This window comes from Pezoporus wallicus, unplaced genomic scaffold (assembly GCF_028554395.1).
Source record: "Pezoporus wallicus isolate ANWC-B61680 ecotype Strahan unplaced genomic scaffold, APGP_CSIRO_Pwel_v1 scaffold_6445, whole genome shotgun sequence".
NCBI lineage: Eukaryota > Metazoa > Chordata > Aves > Psittaciformes > Psittacidae > Pezoporus > Pezoporus wallicus.
Genome location: NW_026641753.1, coordinates 656,777 through 674,080, shown reverse-complemented (window position 1 = coordinate 674,080; position 17,304 = coordinate 656,777). Strand labels below are relative to the sequence as shown.

Genomic DNA, 17,304 nt, shown 5'->3' with positions numbered 1-17,304 from the left:
CTTCCATGGGAAGGATCTTCAGGCAACCAGTTAAGAGGTTGTAAAGTGACCTTGTCCATGGTCCCATGGCTGGGACCCCAAACTCCCACTTAAAGGTACTGTGGCACCAAAGCCTGGTTTTCTGCTGCCCTGGAGCTGTTTATCTTCCCCAGCATCATCATTCTGCTGCCCATATCACAGGTCCTCAGGACTTCAGTGTACCCAAAGCTGGGATGGCTCATGCCCACATTTGCTGGCAATTCATTTCTTACTCTAAATCCAGTCCTGCTGCATGGCTACTCTCAGCTCCTGCTTTGTTTTCTATCAATCACCTTTGCCTGAAAGGCCATAACTTACTCTACCAACCAGGCAAGCGTTGGAGAGTGTATTGCAGCGCACTCAACAAACCCTCTTCTTGGCAGCATTAATTTGCCATGCACTGATGAAGCTGTGCTTTGGAAAATCAAAATCACCTTCTCCAGAGATTTCTGTTGTAAAACACCCGTTTATTAAAAGAAAGCAGTGATGGCAGCTGACAAAAACCCTGTTATGCTGAGACATAACAGCAGGAGGCATGTTTTCAAAAGAGCTTATCCCTCATCACGTTTCACATCTACAGCAGGATTCCCACTGTGTTCACAAAAATGGGTATTTCTTCTGTACACTAACTGATAAATGAGTTTGTCGGAAACTGTGGCTTTGAACGGGTGCGGAGGCAGCCTGGAAAGGCTGAGCACTTTGGGTACACACAGATGCAATGGGAATGAAGGACGTGGAAGTGCACTGACCAGGTTCAGTTAGCCAGGGAAGCCCCACTCCTTCAAAATAAAACCCCAACCCAACCCCAAAACCCATCCCTCTGCACCCTCAGAAACATGTTCCAGCTCCATTACCTGAAGGTAGAGACGGTGCTGCTGAACCTGCTGCTGTGGCCATTGGTGGAGATGAACCGGTGTGTTTGCCTGGTGGGATGTGAAGCTGGTGTGTGGGATCATCAGGGACGGGGAGAAAACGGGTGATGGGGCTGGAGGTCGGACAGTGCTACGGGTAACCGGGTGCATCTGTACTGGGGGAGGCAAGATCTGCTGCTCTGCAACGAATCTGCCACGAGGAGGAAAATCAGACATGAGAACCCTGGAGCAGGCCCTGGGGAGCCCAGGTGCTGCAAGAACCCAACCAGAGCAGGGGTTGAGATAGCAGTGATAGCAGGCCCTGGATTTCCCCCTCTCCATCAAGCATGGACTGGAACTGCAGAACATTAAGGTATTTTAAGGCTATACATCTCCATAACTTGATTAGGCAGTTTAGGCTTTGCAAAAGATAGAAAATACTTAACACCCCATCCCTTTTTACAAAGCATTTTAGTCATCACATAGTTCTTTGTAATTAAAAATATTCCCATTACTTTTCTCCTAACCAGATGAGCTTTTGTTCCTTTTAACACCAAGACTTTGCATTTGCATGACCATGTTCAAGTTCTTCAAAATACTTTTCAGTGCTGAAGGTGCCCTACTAAAACACTGCATGGAAACAAAAGACACCAAGGACTCACTCACTTTCCTTGCTGCCTGCTGGCACTGCTCTGCATGGACTGGCCACTGCCGTTGGTGGCAGGCATCATGGCTTGGATAGACTGGTCCAACAGCATCCTGCGGTGGAAGAAAAACAGGATGGTCAGGGAAGGGAGAGGTCCAAACACCTGGCTGTCTGTCTCTAGAAACAAATCCCTGAAAATCCCCCCTGAAAACCCTCCCTGAAAACATGCAAACCATCACCTTGAAAAAAAAGGCTAATGAAATAGGATGCTATTATCACCTTGTCTGATGCACTCACAGAGCTGAGCTGAAACTTGCTAAATCTTTCATGTATAAAAAAGGTATGTCTTATAGAAGGTTAAACCTCCAGGGTTTATCTTGTTTCCTTACACAGTATTTTGAAACAGCTGGATCCTGAAGGCAGTGTCTGCAGATACCTCCCTGAAAGCCGGCTGAATAGTTTGGGCACTTGTGTATGTTTTACAGTGTTCCCAGCATTGTATAAAAGAAAAATGGCTTTGGCACAGCACTTGTCCTGCCTGGAGAAAAGACACTTCAGAGCAAGCACACACAGGTTTGGGAAAAGCTGCCCCTACTATTTTTCCCTTTTCACTCCCTCTGACAGCAGAAGGCGTCCAAAGGCTGCTGAGCTACATGGACAATTTATGGAAATATGGAGAGAAAAGGATTTCAGGCCCCTGAGGGTACAGCACGGTGTGCCTAGCACCCTGCTTGCATGCATGCTGGGCTCACCACTAACCCAGATGTCTGCAGGAGGGAACATCCTTATGGTCCTGCTGTGGCACCCAGAGTCCATCACCCCCAAACCCAGATGTGCCTGCCCCCCTTGCTGCCCAGGTACTGCCACTTTCTGTCACCACCATCAGGATGGTCCCAGCAGGGCTGTGTTCACACCTGAGGCTCCTGTCCTGGCTGTAGTCAGACTGCAGTTGCCTTTCACTGCCGTCAGCTGGCATCTGTGCAGCCACTGTAATGGGATGTGTTTGTGATAAAACCACGGGGTTGTTGTAGAGGGGCACTGAAATGCTCGTCTGCCCCGGCAGACGTGTTTGCTGGGTTTGGTTTCCTCTCACTAGGTGCTGCTGCTGCTGCTGCTGTACCTGAAATGAAGACATAGATACCCATGTGAGCTTTTACAGTTCCCTAATAGAAGGCTAAAACAACAGTTTCCAAGCAAGTCCCCAAACAAAGAGTCTCATCTTCTCTTTAAAGCAGTAGATTTGATCTTTTTTTGCTTTTGGACACCTCAATTCTTTCCCAAAGAGATGTGACCATCTATGCAGTGGGTTTAGATCTAGTGATGACAAACTTGGTTTTCAAACCTGCCTTCCAAGCTTTCTCAGGCAGAAGAAAATTAATCTTCTATAATTATAGCTACTTCCCCACATTACAAAGTCACTACACTCACTGGCTATGAACCAGCATCATGCTGCAGTCACAAAGAGAAGCGAATCAGAGCCCAAATCTCCCACTCAGCTCCTCTCTGATCACCAGGATGGCTCCAGTGGTCCCCAAGGCTTAATGCTTTTAGGCTGCTTGGGGTTTATTTTTACAGTTGAATGACAAATTTTGTAATGGAGGCTACAGAGTAAAACCAACACAGAGGAGATGTGTGGTTTGGTCCTCTCTGTGGACCATGGAGAGGGGGGACACAGTAGACAAGTATCTAAGAGCCAGGAAGGGGGTAATATGGAGATAACAAAGCAGGGAGTGACCTGGGCAGCCACGCTGCAAGGGTCCCTGAGGAATTGGCGTGGTGAGGGCAGGAGGGTGCTGCAGTAGTGCTTCATCCCTGTAAGGCCTTGTTGCTGTGACTTCTTGGCTGTCGTCTGCCTGGGTGTCCCCGGTGGCGGCCTCCTGGGGTTTGGGTGCTGCAGGTTGTTAAAGACTATGGGGATCGGCTGCTGCATCAGCATCTTCAGATAAGAGAGACACACAATGGAGTTGTCACAGCTCATATGGTGGTTGTGCTGCCTGGGAAGTAACGGCTCCAGCTCCCAGACTGTCTCTATCAGCACAGATACACTGCAGCAGCAATACAGCATCTTAGAATCACGGAATGGCTAGGCTTGGAAATGAACTTAAGATCATCTAGTTCCAGTCCCCCTGCCATGGGCATGGAAACCAACATCTCTAAATTCAGGGCAACGTGAGCCATCAATAACAGAAAATCAAATGTTAGCTTGTGCCTAAATACTTATTCAGAGCCACGACCATTCGAGCTTCATTATGCCTGTTGCGTTTTGCAGGAACGCAATAGGGTCCAGCAGCATTAACCAGCCACCAAATCTCCAAACTTTTTGCACAGGAGGAAATTTGGATTAGCTTGAGATTAGTTTTTTCTAAATCACGAAAAATAGTGACTCAGTACTTAAGCAGAAACTGACACCGCTCATCTCTTGGGAGATACTACTCCCACATTAGAGACCAAACTACCAATTTATCCGGAGCTCATTTCTAAATGTGTTTTCCACTGACAATCTTGTTACTGATCTGCTCAAAGGAAAAGCAAATGGTTTGTGGGTTTGAGAACCCTGGGGGCAGTGAATACCTGCAGGTTGGAGTCCTGCACGAGCTGGAGCTGCTCCTTGATGACATGGAGCTCTTCTTGCTGCGTCTTGATGTCAGCTTGCAGTATGCGAGTCCTCTCCTCCAGCTGCTCTTTCAGCTGATGCATCATCCCCAGCTGGGTCGGGAAATGGTACACTGGCTGCAGGGAACAGAGAACAAGATCATGGTGTGGAACCAGTCCTGCTATTCATGTTCATAGTGATGTGGGCTTCAGAGAAACAACTGATTTTCAGCTTTTGCCATAGAAAATATGATACAAAAAACTGCAATTGCATATTTAACCAGAGCGTGACTGTACTTCCAGAGCAGCAGCACAACTGGCTCATACTCATTGCCTCATTCCAGACCTTGGCCTATTAAATTCCTGTGCAGATGTAGGGTCCACACATGCGACTTCCTGTCCCTTTAGGGTGACTCCCTGCTGATCTTGGACCACTTGTGTTTTGTGGTAGATACTGCATGCAAACCCTTCCCAGACCTGGCTTTCAGCTGTGCCGCTAATTGTATCTGACAAATGCCATGCCCAAGTTTGGATGCAATCCCACCTTGGGATCCATCCTTCAGACCTGTGCTGACCACCTTCAATCCGTGTATTATAGTCTGAATGTTCACTGCACTGACCTCAAAGCTCTGCAAGGATGGGCCTCACAGTTACAGTTGGTGACTCCCACATATTTCTTTTTCTGGCCTAAGTCAAACCTTCTGTGACATCCCCTTCCTCTACCAGGGCAATAAAGCTCTTCATTATCATATCAGCCTGTAGTTAGTAGCCAGCAATTCAGAGATGAGCCTTCAGCAGCCCCCAATGGTTTTGACAAGTGCAAACCTCCCACACTATCTCCTTGGCTCTCCTACCTGCTCTGTCTCCAGCTGTCATAATTTGGCTTCAGGTAAATCTCAGTAGCAGCAACAGAAAGGGCACTGAAACCTTGTCCCCACGCTGGGATGAGCCAGCAAGGGAGTGAGAACCATGAACTGGAGCCACCAAGTCTGTCCCACTGACCGACCACACCAGTGTTTAACAGAAATAGACCACGTACCATCACAGCGTGCTGAGAGGGGGCTGCCAGCTGAGCCACCGGCGGCTGAGGGAGCTGTTCACCAGGGGCTGGAGGAGTTGCTATGGCCTAGAAATGAAAACTTCGCCTTACTGTAGGTCCATAGCACCTCTGACGCAGAGCCGGTGCAACACCAGCTCACACTGGTGATGGGTAGAGGGAACTGGACAACTCCACGTGTTGATCCGAGGATGAGTCTGAAGGGAGAATTTAAGTTCCCTCATGCCCTCCTCGGTGTCAGCATCCATTTTTGGATAAATGCCATTTCACACGTACAAACCCCAAGAAAAGCGGACTCGTAGTGTGAGGTGTTTGGCCTGGAGGAGCAAACCGAATCCCGAACGGAGGCAGCAGAGGAGGCTCTAGCGGCTCTCCACTGGCTCTGCTGGCCAGCTGCACTCCCCACGGCCCTGTGCCCAGGCCCAGCACACTTGGAGGTGAGAATCTAGCCTCTCTGAGGGCAAGCTTAAAGTTTATCAAGCTCATTTCTTTACGACATGATAACACTATTTCTTGCCGGCACCACTGACCTGAGCGCTTCCAGCTGATGCCAGCCGCAGGGCTGCCTTCTCCACCTGCCCCCCCGGCACTGACAGGCGGGTGGGAGTGCTGGTGTCCGTGTGTCGCATGGATGACGTGGCTGGAAAAGAGACAGTCTGCTATGATGCTGCAGACCTGTGCCTGGGTACCCTGGCTGAGCCTGAACTCCAAGGACACAGATGAGCAGTGACAAAGCTTCCAAGCTGGGTCCCCAGACTGCCCCGCTATGGCCCCTCTGGCTCCCTGCCTGACTCAACAGGTTTCCTTCTGATGCTAACACCACATTTCAGCTTTCCCTCCATGGGTGCCTTGAAATGAACTTTCCTACTCTTCCCCTGGCAAGGTGCTGTGGCTTTATAGCATCCTTCCAGTACCTAAAGGGGCCTAAAGGAAATCTGGAGAGGGACTTTTTACAAGGACATGTAGTTATAGGATGAGGGAGGGGTGAGCTCTGAGATGAAAGAGGGTAGATTTAGATTAGGTATTGGGAAAAAATTCTTCCCTGTGAGGGTGCTGAGACACTGGCACAGGGGGCCCAGAGAAGCTGTGGCTGCCCCATCCCTGGCAGTGTTCAAGGCCAGGCTGGACGGGGCTTGGAGCAACCTGGTCTAGTGGAAGGTGTCCCTGCCCATGGCAGGGGTTGGAACTGGATGAGCTTTAAGGTCCCTTCCAACCCAAATATTTCTATGCTTTCAAGGAAAGCCCTGTGTCAGCTTCTACCCATGCCCCTGCATGGGCACTGCAGTCACAAGTTACAAGCTGTGCTGGTCCTGGACACACTGAGCACCCCACTCCTGCCTTGACTGGAGCACTCCCAAAGTCAAACCCTGTGTTTTGGAGGTGACCTGCGCTGGCACCTACACGTGGAGTCGGAGAGAGCGGTGTGTGAGGAGCGCCGGGAGCTGTGGGACGACAGCGACACTCCCTCCCGGCTGGCATCCTGGCTGCTGCCGCACTGCCCTACATCCAGGTAGCTGCTGTGGCTCTGCAGGAGCGAAGCACAAGTGGTGAGATCGTCAGTGCTGGAGAGGTCCTCCACCTAGCTGACTGCTTGTTTGCATAGGATATAACAGGCTGGGTGTGTAAAGGGCCAGCACTGCAGCACCTCATCACCAACCCCCCGTGCAGTATTTGGTCTGCCTCTGCGTTCACCCTAAAGCCTTCAGGTATCCTTATGCTTTTATAGTTGGCTTCCTCCTGCCCCATTTCTTCAGGGATGTCTGATTTCTTGCCCGTGGCACACTGGGAGCTCCCAGCCTCCCACTCCCCTCCAGAAGCAGTGGGAGCAATCACTGTGCCTCTCCTCCACCTGCCTTACATCAAAAGATGCAGCTTCAGGTCTGCAGAAAAATATCTCAGCCACCACATAGAAAGGGGAAGAAGACTTGGAAGTGTACTGTGCTGACAGAGAAGCAGCTGCTTGCAAGATGGTCCTTGCTCAAGTGCAAAAGGTCTCTGGGACAGCTTCCCCTATACATCCCATACAGCTTCTATAAAATAATGTCAGAAGAGCAATGAGGCTAAGGGAATTATAATTGCACATCAATCCACTTGAAAATGCACTTACTGGTCTTTGTAAACTACCGAGAGGAAGAACGTAAAAGTAATTAAAATGCCCTTGTGAATTGAGCAGGTGTGTTGGGATGCCAGTCTGATGCAAGCCATGGAAGTTTATTGCTCTGGCCACAAGGATGTGATCCTGCCCAGTGGTGTAAACAGAGCTGAAATCTAGAATGAGTGTTTTCCCTTCACTTCCAATCTTCACCTGAGTATCAGTGGTGAGCTGGCATTAACAAACCAGGTGCTCTGTGGGGCTGCCCTGCACCCAGATCCTCTGTGCCTTGTGAATGGTGACAGGTACAGCGATCTAGCCTCCTTCAGCTCTGCTTTTCTGCTTCTGAACTGAGGTGATTTAACCTCTTCTGTGTGTAACAGCCTCAGAAAGATAATGAACAGCAGAACGGCTGAATTTGCAGTTATATGCCTGAATCAGGATGTTTAGAGACATGCAATAGAAACCTTCTCAGGGTCCACCTTGATCACAACCCAACTGAAGACTTGGGAGAAGAAAGAACAGGTATTTTCCAAGACTGGCAAGGGATTACTCAGTTCAGTTTAAACACCTACTCATTCAACCGTGAAGGGATACGGTACCTTTAGAGAAGAGGATGCCAGTTCAATTGATGACTCCTCAAGGCCAAGATCTCGCCTTCTTTCAGCTCGAACTTCTGCATAACTAAAAAAAGTAAATAGAAATTAAAATCCATTTTTTTCACTCTGGATAGCATCTATTTTATGGTAAGTATCCTACCATACAGATCACCACGGAGCTTTCACAGCGCACACGGACTCCCCCTCTCTCATACACAAGGTGCTTAGAGGAACATCATCATACAGCCTTGCAGTCTGTGAGTAACTGACTAACACATGCTGAATATTCATCGATTAAAGCCAACAGGGCAGTGTCTCAGTCCCACTGCACCCAGGACTGCAGAGCCTATATGGTTAATTGCACTAATCATTCCAAGCACAAAAGTAGACACTCTGCAAAGTTCAGCCTCAGGTGCCTTCAAGGAAAACTAATCTAAAAGCAAAGTGCACCTGGTTACTGAAGACAGAATGGGTGCTTTGTCTTCAGTACAATTTTTCTGATAAAGGATATTCCCATTTTCAATGATCAGGCAGAAAAATAGCCCTACAGCTTCGGTGCAGGTAAACTGCCATAGCAAAGATACATTTATTTTCTAACCTGCAGCATTAGAAAATGGGTATGTTAACATCCCATGGTCCCATGGAAGCTCTGAATACAAACCGACGGCTTCCCAGGTGCAGGAATGCCCACGAATGGGATCTAAAAATGTGTATTTGCTTTCTTTAGCATTTTTTTTTCTCTTACACAAGAAAATATTTAAAGTAAACAATGCCACATGATTCACTATTGGGATAAATTGGAGAGGATGTTTTAAAGACTCTCTAAGTGCATGTGGATCATGAGCATGGAAAGGTGCCAGAATTTGGGATGCTAAAATATTAATGAGCCATAGCCTTCGTTGGAGGCAAGAGAAGTTGCTGAACTCACTTATACCACTGTAGGCAATGAATTCTCCTGAAAGCATGTTTTAATTTTTGTGCTTCAATAATATATTCTAAATGTTAACTATATGACACAGAACTGAATTTCAAAATCAATTTAGAATGGTATCACTAGGTTTAAGAGGCACTGGAAGCAGAAAGAAGAAACCATGCACAATAAATTCAGACCTTACAGTGAAGCCCAATTCCCTGAAGCTACAACTAACTCAGAAACAATCTCTCTGTTTAACATTTGCTTACAATTTGCATATAGAGATAGGACAATGGGTGATGGCTCTAAACTGACAAAGGGGAGACTCAGATTAGATATTAGGAAGAAGCTGTGAGGGTGCTGAGGCTCTGGCACAGGGTGCCCAGAGAAGCTGTGGCTGCCCCATCGCTGGCAGTGTTCAAGGCCGGGTTGGATAGGGCTTGGAGCAACCTGCTCTAGTGGCAAGTGTCCCTGCCTGTGGCAGGGGGTTGGAACTGGATGAGCTTTAAGGTCCCTTCCAACCCAAACCATTCTATGACTCTATGTTTCTACCATGATAGCACTTTATATAAGCACACCAGCTCTCATCACTTACACCCGTTTAGGGGTGTAAGGTGTTCTCAGTCTGTGTTTTGCAATATAGAGAAGAATCTCAGTTTCATAGTTGTTGTTCTTTCAGACGATTGACAAGAAAAAGGGGGACCAGAAAAAGATTTGCAAAGTGATTCCTGACAGTAAAGAAAGACGCAGTGAGCAATATGTTTACTCAAGTTAACAGAACAAACCAGTATGCCACTATTTTTTCCAGCCCTTCAGTAAATACATTCCCACTCTGAACACGATCTTTTTTGAGATGACAGTGGTAACCAAGCAGATTCCCCTACAGAAGGCACTCATCATAGAGCATCCCACACATGCATCGCCTTCCAGCTCTGATTTGCAGTCGAACACAACCAGCTTCCCACTAGGGGGGGATCCAGGGCTGAGTTTCATGTGAGGAATAAAGCTAGCAAGACAGCAGAGCATTTCGATCATAAATATTTAAAGCTCTGATCAAAAGGTTTTGTGGAAGATGTATGGTCCTATTCATGCCCATAAAGCCACCTAATTCTTAACAGCTTTAATTCTTCCTATGGCTGTGCCATGGCTAGGGATAAAAGGGGAATATAACACACTGACAGACTTGGCCAAAGCTTCCAGGTTTTTGGCCTGGTTGCCAAAAAAGAATAAAGGAGTAATAAAAACAGATGTTCCCCGTAGTAATAGCTTTATAGATTTACATACCACCTTAGTGTGACAAAATGCACAGCAAATATTTGGCTAACACAAAACAGAACTAGAAAAAATAACGCATGAGCACATGGGACATACATTGTGAAGTGTTTGGTGCCTGCTCCTACCTAACTACTAGGTGAGTGCAAACGATGAACTCGGGTTTAGAATTCCACTGGTGGTAGGTGATGTAGTAGTGTGTCTGCAGCCATATCCACTGCTGGCCTTTGGTCAGGAACCGGTAGTAACAGGACTTTCCTTTTCCAAACTGCATCACTGGTAAAATAAAAAAGAAAGCCATTTATAGCAAACAGGAATTTCATGGTGCAAAGGCGATTAGAAAACCCACTCAGTCCCATGCCCCTCCTGCAGTCTGCTACTGCACTGAAATGCCTTTATAAACACAGCAGATGATACTTTTCTGCTATTGATTTCAAAAAGTGCACTCTGCTATTTTGAGATTGATCTAATAACTAATAATTGGCATAACTCTATAACTAGCTGTATTTTCATAACTTATTCATGGGATCCTTCGCAATAAGCATAAATAACATTAACTGAATAAATTATTGGCCTTTCACAAGTATATAAGAATGCATTTTAAAGACTGGGGGCTTGAAGCCAGGATCATAATAATGGCATAAAACAACAAGATAGTGGAGTTTTAGCAGTTTAACTGAAAGTTTTCTTCCAAGAGATGACCCAGCGATCCCAGACCTGGTACGTATTATCAGAGTATGCCCAGAAAAAATTCAAGTGGCGTAATACAACTAGAAAATAGTGAGAACTACATTAAATAACCACATTGTTTCCAGATTGCTTGGAGTGCAAAACAAAATTTGCTCACCTAAAATACCCATAATTAATGCAAAATAAAATGTGGTTTGCGCAAACCCATTTCACTTCACAGTAGGCAAGATGCCTGCCCTGAGTGGTCAACCTCACAAAGAGGAACTTATCAAGCCACACTAACCCAAGTATTTTTACTCACCTGCACACCTCTACTTTGTTAAATATCAGGACTAAGTCCTTCAGCGGTCCCATTAACAGTGATGGGCTTTATATGAAGCACTTAGTGAAGATCTGGCTAACACACTGTGCTGGGGTCACTCAGCTCCCAGTCCAGGCAGAGATTTCCTGAAGCAACTTCCGTAAGTCACTGTGCCAGCACCTTATTTTGTCCCCTGCACAGTAAGATTAAAGGAACCTTTCCTTCAGGTGTGTTGTGCAAATCGTCTTTTAGTATGTAAGAGGAGATCGATCCATGGCTACCAGAGATGTAGAATATAAATCATCGCTTGAAAGAGTCTCTGCTGAATGATCTGTCCCCACTTTCAATACAGTTAGTGTCTACATCAAACTGCAGGCATGTATTACCAAAAGGACATCATCTGCTTAAGTAACTCACTCCTGTCTGAACAGTCTTTAAAGCTAACGGCACTCAAAAGTACTGTACTTGAGAGCAATTAAAATTTTCCTTTAATATTGCCATCTGCACACTTGCTGCACTTGATTCAACCTGTGTCTGGCCCTTTTCACAGCTTCCTGTATGCTCTCAGCCATGCAACCCACTTCCCCACCACCCGTTCTGTACCAGCACTTTGCTCAACAGGGTATGAAAACTGGCAGGGAAGTGGAGTGGGGAAACTTGACATTTAAAGAAGTAGTAATTTTCTCCATTCTCTACTAGGTCCTTTAGCATCTTATGTGTAAGTGGTAGAGATGGGGGTGGTTTGCAACTCAGAGACGGAGCAGCATCTCTAACTCCAGCATGCTGGGGGGGCTGAGGAGTTCCTCAGTGTCCCTGCATCACGCTGCTCTGCATCTCAGAGCAGTTACAGCATCCCACTTTCTCCACTCTCTGGGGTGTCCTTGTTTACTTTTGACAAAAATCCTTTCAAACAGCAGAGATACAAACACATGGAGAGTTCGCCCAACAGCATACCTATAAGTAATATTTCTTAGCAAAATATCTCATTACCTAGGTGCATTTTACAAAGTGTGCAGTTTCATTTCAGTGCTTGGCAATGCAAACCACCTGGATGACAGACCTAATTCTGGCTTGATACCTGAATCTGAAGTGAGTGTAATAAAATGGAAAAATACAGTCTCAGGGATAAAGTATCTCACAAGCTCATCTGGTAGAAATAGCACACTGGTTACCAGTAGAACCTGTCTGCTACCACTTTTTGCCCTTCACATCAACTCCAGATGGTCAGCAGGACATAGTTCTTCAGCAGCAGGCTGCACTGCTGCAGTACCCAGGCTAAGTGCTTCCTCTGGCCTGGCTCCTCCTGGGCTCTTGTAAGTCATGGTACTTCACCTTACACAGAGATGAACATTGGTCATTCTCTGGTGTTCACACAGCAGCCTGAACTGGACTTTTCTGCTTTACTTTCAGGTCAACCAACAGTTCACCCACAGGGAATCTGTATCCAGCACTTTTGTATTTAAAAATTACAGTCCCTTCACTAGGGACTGTAGTGACAGAACAAGAGGTAAGGGGTTCAAACTTAAAACAGGGGAAGTTTAGATTGTATATAAGGAAGAAATTCTTTCCTGTCAGGGTGGTGAGGCACTGGAATGGGTTGCCCAGGGAGGTTGTGAATGCTTCATCCCTGATGCTGTTCAAGACCAGGTTGGATGAAGCCTTGGGTGACATGGTTGAGTGTGGGGTGTCCCTGCCAAAGCAGGGGGGTTGGAACTGGAGGATCTTAAGGTTGTTTCCAACCCTAACTATTCTATGATTCTGTGAAAAAATATTATGAATCTCCAGAGGCATTTTACTAACAGTAAGTGAGGTTTGCAACATCTAACTGCACAGGCAGGTGGTCCACATGCTGTTTTCAGAAGGCACTTTGGTGAGCTGAGCCTTCTTGACTGACTCTGGACCCAGGAGAACAGAACTCATGAGCTGTGACAACAACAAAACTGCCAGGGTTTGAGGCTGCCTCACAAACTGGGGGCAGAGCGTGGAAAGCCCTGACTTCCCATCTATTAATCTCATTTCACTCTCAGACAACCTGTGCTCAAACACGGTATCTGTCAGTCTGGGAAACCTGCACAAACAGTTCCTGCTCTGAGTGAATTCTGCAGGGATTCAGACTCGTCAGCTACAACAGTCTGTGACAGGAAGAGCGAATTCCCTCGCACCCCAGATAAAGATGCCTTTTGTGATGACAGTAAAGGGTTTTGCATAAATGACAAACGAGATCAAAGACAGGCACGCTACAGAGGGAGAGGAACTTACAGTGTTCATGGCACCTAGCAAGAAGCTCCAGGTCATCTGCGTGGTAGTAATCATACCCTGACGTTCCCAGAACCTCAAAGGGTAAATATCCTATAATAGGCGGAGCCCTAGAAGGGAAGCAAAGGGCAGGGAGTGAGCACAAACCCTCACTCTTTGACATCCTGGCAGATACGCTGCAACATTAGCAACCAAACCCCCCTCATATATTCACTCGGCAGGGAAATCAGGAGTGGATTTTCATATACACAACAATGTATTTTCATATGCAAGCAAAAAAAAAGACAGCAAGAGGGAGGTAAAAATTGAGAAAATGAAAAGGTGTGTGTTTACTGTTTCACAGCCTATTCATTATGTGGGCGTAAAGAAAGGCATGTACGTATGCAAGTGACTCAATTCATTAAGCATGCTTGTGAGACACACAGCTTGAGAAACGCTATGGCTGTTCATGTGCACAGTAACTTGGAGCTCGAGTAAAATTATTCAGTAGGTTGGATGTAAATGTCATCTGGGTAGTAACTGTAGAAGAAAGCAAGCTGCAATGAAGGACCAGCTTGGGTAAAAGAAAAAGTAATTGTTCCCATGGAAAAGCTTGGGAAATTATAACCAGCAAAAATGTTTCTGTGCTGGCAGTAAAAGATAAGAATAGGCACGGGGCTGATTTTGAGGACTGCTATTTTATGCAGGTAGAGAAGGAACTGATGAAGTATTCAGATACACTGCAATGACTTCCCTCGCTATTCTGCTGTCAGTGCTAGATTTTCTATTTTCTAGGCAAAAGATGAGACTTATTTTGTTTTTAAGCAGGTGTCCTAACAACACTGAGCTTGTGCACAGCCTTTACTGGAGTCTGCTAGCTTGTAATTATGAAACAACACTGAAATGTGAGCAGAAAACCACTATTTTTGCCACTATTCCCTGTATCAGCAGTTCTCAGGTACGCTGCTGCCTGCACCAGTTCAAGCACCACACTTGGTGAGGCAGGACTTGTTTGGTTCCACCTATTTGTTTCAGCTGCTGGCTGCGCTGACAGCATGAGGCTCCCTTGCCAGGCAGCGGTGTGTTAGCAAAATGGTTAACGATTCAAAACCAGGGCAGACTGAAGGTGTCCCTGCCTATCAAACGTGCCTCTCCTCTGGCATCCTCCTGGTGCGTCGAGAGACCCTCTTAAGGAAGGTGGATGCCATAAAGTGGCTAAGAACATGAGCAAAAAATTATTTAACTGTAAGTACATTTGGATTTGGACGGAGCAGTCCTCAGTCTTCTGGCTATTAATGTGGGAAATTCTCCTGTCTTGGCTAAGCAACCCAGCTCCACATTAGTACTCCTGAGAGACACAGTGGGCATAGATTATTCAGCTAAAGAGAGCCCAGACAGGTCTATAAGCTCCATCTTCCCCACAACTGGGGGGCAGTCTGGCATCAAATGGGAAATGGCGAAGGACAGCCAGGGATCTGCTCCACAGCAGCCCCAGGGGGATCAAGGTCTGAGCAGGAGCTCCATAGTCCCAGTACAAGGGGTCCTGAAAAAGCCAGATATTCATGGTCTGTGAGGGCAAAGCTCTTGAAACACAGTGTGCTTAGAACACAGTGGTCTCCGCTACAATACAGCTTTATTTATACAAATAACTTTTCAGAGTACTGTGTTCCTTTTCCTCATGTGACCCAGATTTCTGTTAATGACGATAATATGTGTATTTGTTAAAGTGTCCTTCCCTGCTGTCTCTTTGGTAGAATGGGCCAGTGTCTCTCCTATCTTTAATGACATGCTTATGTTCAGGACAGCAATGTCTTTCAGATGCATATCAGATAAACATTTAAGCTGATGAGGAAAGTATTATGCTTTCCTGTCTTTTGCCAGAATTCTTTAAATGAGAGAGCAACCACAAAATGCTCCTCATCTGTCATTTGACAAGGAGCAGCCTTGCTTATGGAATAATTTAGAAGTGCACTGTTAGCTTAAAGTTCCAGCCTTGAGACCTGCAACTTTCTCTGCAAATGGGAATGCACAGCCTCCAGAGAGCCTTTTTCACGCAGTCTTGTAATAAATGAAGGGAAAATAAGAAGAGGACCACAGTGCAGAAGAGAAACGGATCACTACCAAAGTCGACAGATTTTCTTCCTCTACACATATTTACATATAGACCCAGACTGCAGATTCTTCCTAGTTCTCTAATGTTTATCCAGATCTGTGGAGTGCTTTCTGCATTATCTATCTTTAATTTATGTTGTCATCAGGATAGCAAAGGTCCTGATTCCAACTCATGCTGGGTACCCTCTGCCTCTCCTCATGACCCACCTCAGTGTCAGGCAACATGAGTTGATGCAAGTAAGCAAGAAACAGCAAAATACCCAACAACATTTCACAGCATCCTGCAGACTGTACTGAGACAGGTTTGAATCGCTGATTAAAGGAGACAACCCACATGATCCCCTCCTTATTCTTGGGTCTGGGTTCACCGCTCACATCCGGGGCTGTCACAAACTCTGCCTCAGCTTATGCATCGGTTTAACTTGTCAAACCAAATCTGCAATTAAATCTTCTAATTCACTGTTTTTTCTTTTATCTTTATAACTTCCTTGGTCATTTATGAAGATGAAAATAAAAGCTTATTGACAAAGCAAAAGATGTAGGATTCCTGGAAGCTGTAGCTGCAAAACAGAGGAGCCAAACCGATACAGGGAACAGGACCCACACTGCTCAGTTTCAATGACTTAATATCTTGGAGAAGTTAGACATTTCCCCACCATTTTATATGGTTTATTACCTGTCTAAAATATGGAAAAGAGCAAAGCACTTAAGGATGCTAATAAGTAAGTTCAAGATATTGTCACTTACTCAGTTGCTTTTTTAGTTAGAGATATTCTACTTGGAATCTCAGGCAAAGTTTTCTATTTTAAACTACAGTTTGTTTATTCATCAGTGACTAAATCTCTTACCTGTGGTCCAAGAATAAAAACTTCCATTCCAAACTATGCCTCGATGTAAATTCTTCACATGGCTCTTCAACATTGCAGAGCTCCTGCAAAACAGTCGGCACATTCAAACATTTAATTCTGTGACATGACAAAAGGAGACCTCTAGCAAGACCAAGGAAGCATCTTGTTGCTAAAACAAACCCTAGCAAAGTACAGTGTTTTTAAAGCACTTGACTTGTTTTCCCCTTAGGAATGTGTAAGCCTAGTTTTATAGATAAAAAGTGGACTGAATTTCAGAGCTAGGATAAATAGTCCAAAGGCCTCATCTTTTGTAGGCAAAATTCCCCACTTTTTGTAAATACTGGTACCTGAATACGGATGACAGCACCAGGTTCAGCTTTAAACTGAGCTGGCTAATGCCCTTTTGAGCAAGAAGCACCTACGGTTGTTATCCTTGCCATCGCTGCATTGCACCACAGGACACACACACAGACCAGCAGAAATAGTCCATGGAACAGGGTGACCAGGGCTGACAGATCTGAGGCACACCATTGCACGACCATCCTTTCTCTCAAAAGCAGCTCCTGCTTTATGTCTTGTCATTCCAAGACACACACTTCTGTTGTCTCCCACTCCAGACACAGTGGGGTCCTCTCTCATTTACCAGCCCTCTGCACACACAATCTATGCTGCTGAGCGTACTCTTGAGAGGATGCCGCAAAACATCTGCCATCGCAACTGCCAAGCACACAGCTCATGGTACCAGCACCAGCCCATCCCCACATGAAAGGGACAACGCAGTCACAGAGCTCTCACCTTTAAGAACTGCGGTGTGACAAGACGAACAGTTGCTACGAGGCAAATCTGCTCCTCTGTGGCTGACCTGAAAGCTCGTGCAATAGCTGACTCAAAGCCATTACAGGAGGGTGTAGGCACTAGACACAACCAGACAATTTATTTAAGAAGAGGAAGGAGAGCTTTCTTTTCATGTTAAGGCAGGTACAATGACTGATGAAACCCAAGCAACAGACTCCTCCTACCCACAAGGCGATGCCACACTGATACATGCTGCATCAAAAGGAGCATGACCAGCAGGTCG

General features: G+C 46.0%; 1 protein-coding gene across 7 annotated transcripts in view; it reads right to left on the bottom strand.

The window, feature by feature from the left end:
* Positions 1-17,304, bottom strand: part of PASD1 (PAS domain containing repressor 1) — a 96,242-nt gene that overhangs the window by 1,438 nt on the left and 77,500 nt on the right. For 5 of the 7 annotated variants that reach the window (XM_057425253.1, XM_057425251.1, XM_057425254.1 and 2 more), the window contains 13 exons: positions 17,022-17,140; positions 16,227-16,309; positions 13,291-13,397; positions 10,169-10,316; positions 7,859-7,940; positions 6,566-6,689; positions 5,695-5,804; positions 5,147-5,233; positions 4,087-4,245; positions 3,251-3,451; positions 2,430-2,635; positions 1,536-1,628; positions 873-1,080 (listed from right to left, as the gene is read on the bottom strand). In XM_057425253.1, the coding sequence (XP_057281236.1) occupies positions 873-1,080; positions 1,536-1,628; positions 2,430-2,635; positions 3,251-3,451; positions 4,087-4,245; positions 5,147-5,233; positions 5,695-5,804; positions 6,566-6,689; positions 7,859-7,940; positions 10,169-10,316; positions 13,291-13,397; positions 16,227-16,309; positions 17,022-17,140 (1,727 nt within the window). Of the gene's footprint in view, positions 1-872; positions 1,081-1,535; positions 1,629-2,429; positions 2,636-3,250; positions 3,452-4,083; positions 4,246-5,146; positions 5,234-5,694; positions 5,805-6,565; positions 6,690-7,858; positions 7,941-10,168; positions 10,317-13,290; positions 13,398-16,226; positions 16,310-17,021; positions 17,141-17,304 lie in introns of all 7 variants that reach the window. The other 2 variants (XM_057425257.1, XM_057425255.1) reach the window with 2 other exon arrangements.